General features: G+C 33.5%; 1 protein-coding gene across 1 annotated transcript; it reads right to left on the bottom strand.

The window, feature by feature from the left end:
• Positions 1 to 1,706: 1,706 nt before the first annotated feature.
• On the bottom strand, positions 1,707 to 4,474 carry LOC107948996 (probable terpene synthase 12). Its single transcript, XM_016883688.2, has 7 exons — positions 4,141 to 4,474; positions 3,792 to 4,059; positions 3,037 to 3,415; positions 2,727 to 2,945; positions 2,504 to 2,642; positions 2,165 to 2,413; positions 1,707 to 2,068 (listed from the first exon to the last, which is right to left on the bottom strand). Exons 1-7 carry the CDS (start codon positions 4,402 to 4,404, stop codon positions 1,772 to 1,774), a joined length of 1,815 nt encoding a protein of 604 aa, XP_016739177.1. The 5' UTR covers positions 4,405 to 4,474; the 3' UTR covers positions 1,707 to 1,771.
• Positions 4,475 to 4,753: the final 279 nt, after the last annotated feature.

Below are 4,753 nucleotides of genomic sequence, written 5' to 3'. Positions count from 1 at the left end.
TAAATTAAATAACTTTTTAAACGTAATAATATGGTAAATGATAAGTTTAAAATGTAAAAAGTTTGATAGTCAAAAACAATAACCATGGATGATACAATTTCTGCTTAGGCCCGCAATCCATTATCATATAATTTGCTTCTTCGGTTCATTCTATTGGACTAATTAATCAATTTTACAAGTTTATTTTCTAAATTTCAAAATTGAGAAGTCCGCTGACTTTACTTACGATGATTGATTCTTACAAAACTAGAAGATAGCGTGATTAAGAGATAAGAGAAGGTACTCCTTCAAGTTCAAGAGACTCCGATGAACCTTTATTCTAGTTAGGAGATTAGTTACATACATTATTATTTTTTGAAAAGGAACCAGGTCATAATAAGAGATTAACAAACGATGATTCCTTGTCTGACTAGAAGCATGTCACTAGAAGGTATTTAGATAATTCCCAGTTTTAGCATCTACTTTTCTATAAGTATTTTATTGATACTTAAATATTTTTCATATTTAGTTGATATTTAAACTTTTATTCCGTCGTCAAATTTAGTACCTTTACATTAACATCGTTAGTTTATGCTAATGTAGTACTGATGACTAATCTGATAGTGACACGTGACAGTTTCTCAGTATATCATATGACAAGCACAAATTAAAAAAATTAATAATATTTAAAATAAATTAATTAATAAAAAAGAGTATAAATTTTTGTCCAAAATCATTTTTTTATGGGAAAAAAGGTTAATACTTTTTTTATGAAGCAATGTTCAGGTACTCCACCTTCTATTGCACTCCAATGACCTCCTATCATTCCCCCTCGACCTTAGGTGATAGCTCGGCAACCACCCAGTGGACATGCTATCAAACTCAACGTTGATGTTAATTGCAAGCTCGAGGACAAAGTTGGTTGTGTAGGTGTTATAGTGTTCGACTGTGATGGCTTCGTGGTAGATGGATGACCACAATGTGCATGATGCACTTGTTCTAGATATGGTAGAGGTTAGTGCCTTAGTTTTGGCACTAAAATTTTCCAACACCAAAGGCTCCATTGAGGGAGATGCTTGTGCCATTGTCACTAATTAGAGAGATCTTTCCATGGTGGTCGATTTTTAGTTGAGGCTTGTACATTTTAGAAAGATTTTTAGTATTTGCAATTTCATTATGTGCATCTAGACTCCATGGGGGTCTCATTTATACTCAACTGTTTATTTTGATTTTGATTATCTAGATTTTATTCATAAGTATGTTATGCATGAAGTGTTGAATACTTGATTGATTTATGAAAATTTGAGTATCATCTTTAATAATTTTTGTAATTGGGTAACCAAGACAAAAACATTCTAATACTTTATTAACTAATAATATAATTTTATATCAAATTTATATAATTTTTATAAGTGTGCAAGCAATATCAATTTTTTTAATTAAAAGAAAAAGGCATAGGATTATTAAGGTTTGAATTATAATAACTTTTATACCTCGCAAAATCAAGTAATCTGATACATTTGAACAAATATTAGTTTACAAGGCCAAGCAATGTGAATAAGAAATTCGCTTTATATTTTTGTCAGAATCAAGGTATCTATCATCTGTAATAGTGAGTAATTTTCTCGTCGTGAATATTCTTTGAAGAGGTAAACGACTAGCTATGAAATATTCTCCATTCCCATGAACGGAGATCGAACATCAGGCCACATAATAAAGAGATGAAGTGAACAATTATCACACTATACTTTATAGTTATAAAATCTCAAATGTACATTGATGAAATTACTTTCTAGTTTATAGAAATAGGCTCAACAATCAACGATTGTATTCTATTCTTAGATAGATTATCTGGACATCCATGTGCATCTCCATGCTGGTATGTGCATTGGGAAATCCGAGCCAAATTAGTAGCTGTTTCTACCAAATGTTTCGCAAATGGAGAACCTTCAATTCGGCATTTGTTCATTTTCATCCAATAATTATCGATCAAATCACTTATATGTTGGCGAGCCGTTGCCTCCGAGCAGCCAACTTCCTTCATGTAGCATATTATCGAGTTTGCACTTTCACCTCTTTCCAACTCGTCCTATATTACCCAAAAATATATATATATATATTTCATGAACTAGGTTGCCAAATGAAATTCGAACAAGATGTAATAATGGTGATAATCAATATATACCTTCGAAGTACCCAAATCATTACAAAGTCGGAAAATAGTAGATGGCCAACGAAGGATATCATGGTACTGTTCCAAGCTGTCAAGTGCTTCACTTGTGATGTTTGGACTCTGTAAAAAATAGGCATGGACTAGAAAAATATGTCCAGACACAGACACCCATGCATTTTCAAGATAGTCTTGGAATGTTGGAACATGTTTACTACGTGCCCACGCTGCTTCTTTCAAGAATGCTTTGCATAGATCTGCCCACTGAGAAAACATAAAAATAAAAATCACACATATAGATAGCGGTTTTAATGTTTTTGGAATCGTAATTTAAATATGGATTCTTTGCCATACAGCTTTGGTTAAGTATGGAATGATGTTTTCTCCATGGTCTCTAAGAGTTTCATAAGCCATCTCATTTACAGAGTTGTACAGAGCTAGAAAGCATAGCTCCATACACTTGGGAAGATCTTTTACGGCACATACATCCCATCTGAAATTCAAGATATTAAAAATGTTATTAGTACTGAACAATAAGAGAGAGTTTTATATATTTCTAATAAAAAAAAATTCAAACCTTTGAACAGCTTCAGTGAACAACTCTAATTCATCTAAAGTGCCATAAACATCGTAAATATCATCAATTATAGTAACGAAAGAAGCCACTTTGGTTAAACTTTTTCGGCAATTCCTGAATTGAGGTTCAGAGACCATTCCAACAGACCAAAAGAAGCATTCCATGAGCCTGTCCCTTGCGAAATTTAACTTGCTCGATAGTCCCATACCAATCCACCATCTAATCAACAAGTGAAAGCGATGTTGTCAGAGTTGCAAGTGATAAAAGAAAAATGTTTTGAAAAGCTTATGTTCTTAATCAATCGTCTTACCTTGTCATCTCTTTAAGATCTTCTTGAAGTGTTGACTGCACCATGTTAAAATCCAGTTTGGCCAATTCAAGTAGGTTTGGTTTTCTAGCTGCACTTTTGCTGTAAGCTTCGATGTACCATCGAGCTTCTAGCCTGACCATTCTTCGATGCAGTGGGAGCTCCAATGCGTGGATCACCTGTTCTAATAAACCTTCTTCCAGATTACTAACACCCTGTAAACCCATGAGATGCATTCGTGTAAACAAGAAGGCTTCATCCATTACATACTCTTCTTCGAAGGCAAGACGTGAAGCTTCATACAAACTCAACATTCCTTTGACATCCTTGTAAAGGCATTCCTTGAAATTTCCCTTATGGTCCTTGAAAGCTTTAAACACGTCTGCATTAACACAATATTATCAAATACTAATATTTTTTTTCCAAATATATTATATAATAAGTTGCAAAAAGCTTAGACCCGACCCGACCCGACCTTAGGGGTCGTCTGGAGGTGTAGCCACCCAGGACCCAAGACTAAAAGGGATTTAAAATATTATTTTCTAGTTTTAAATGTCTAAATTTTTTAAAACTTTGAAAGGGTCAAACAAAATATTTTAACTTTTAAGGGTTAATTTTTTTTTCAACTTTTAAGGGCTAAAAAATTTTTTTTTTACCAACTTATAATAGACCTAAAAATATTTTTTTTTAATTTTTAAGAAATTTAAAACCCCATTTTATTTGCACGTGTCCCTAAAGATGTCAACAACTAGTCTTACCTTGAGAAACCACATAGCCGTGTTGCCTGAGGAGTCTGAATCTTAGAGCCGCTGCGTGCAGACTATACTTTGTTGCGACACTATAGTCATCTGAAGACATAAATTTCTCAAGGGCTCGATTGATATCAATCTCAAAACGATGACCTAACCCCAGCCGTTGGATGTCATCAATCAGTTCTAGCAAGTTCACTGGCTCTGCGTTTTCATCATGAAGAGCAAACCTCAGTTCCTGCTCTAACTTCGCTGCTCTCTCTTTGTATATGATATCCTGCGAATTCAGCACCAAATAATTAAGCAAACAAAGAAGGGAATTGATGATCACAAAGTGTGAGGGAGGCTAATTACGTACGGCATGATCATTCTTCAAGGACTGAAGGAAATCGTAGCTCCAAATAGTTGGCTGGTAATTTGCTGAACTTCTTCCATCTTTTGGGTGATTAGAATTAGAAACTTGAGTGGTGGGCGGCGACACAGCACAGCAGATACGGGAGCTACTCATCAACGAACGATGATCAGATTCAAATTTGTGACGAAAAATATTAGTAGGGATCATTACTTGCTTAGGAATCAGACGGGGACTGCAGAGGATGAGGCTGGGAGGTGCCAACGCCATATTTCTCTTTACTCTTTTTTTTTTTTTAATATTCAACTGTTTACTCTTTTTGTTGTACACAATTGCTTAGATGAGTTTGGTCCTTTTATAGTAAAATCTTTACATTAAAATAGTAACGTAAAATTCTAACTTGATTATTTTTCTTAGTTTTTGTATTTTGAATATAATTGTAATAATTACTCACCTTTTATCATGAAGTTAAAGGTTTAATCGTTATTTATAAAAATAAAATAGATTTTATATCTAATCATTTATTTTTTTGGAAAGTACTCACGTAGAGAAGATAATTTACTGCTATTAATAAAGGCGAAGTTAAAAAATTTAATTTTAAAAGAGACTAAAGGAAAAA

The sequence above is a fragment of the Gossypium hirsutum genome, chromosome A04, assembly GCF_007990345.1.
Source record: "Gossypium hirsutum isolate 1008001.06 chromosome A04, Gossypium_hirsutum_v2.1, whole genome shotgun sequence".
Lineage (NCBI taxonomy): Eukaryota > Viridiplantae > Streptophyta > Magnoliopsida > Malvales > Malvaceae > Gossypium > Gossypium hirsutum.
Note: the sequence above shows the minus strand (reverse complement) of the source record. Positions and strands in the feature narration are given on the sequence as shown.

Excerpts from the sequence above, each read along its gene's own strand:
- LOC107948996 (XM_016883688.2), bottom strand. The coding sequence starts at position 4,404 with ATGGCGTTGGCACCTCCCAGCCTCATCCTCTGCAGTCCCCGTCTGATT. Across the intron at positions 4,060-4,140 it reads CCTTGAAGAATGATCATGCC|GATATCATATACAAAGAGAG; the intron begins GTACGTAATTAG and ends CTGAATTCGCAG. Across the intron at positions 2,643-2,726 it reads TTCACTGAAGCTGTTCAAAG|ATGGGATGTATGTGCCGTAA; the intron begins GTTTGAATTTTT and ends CTTGAATTTCAG.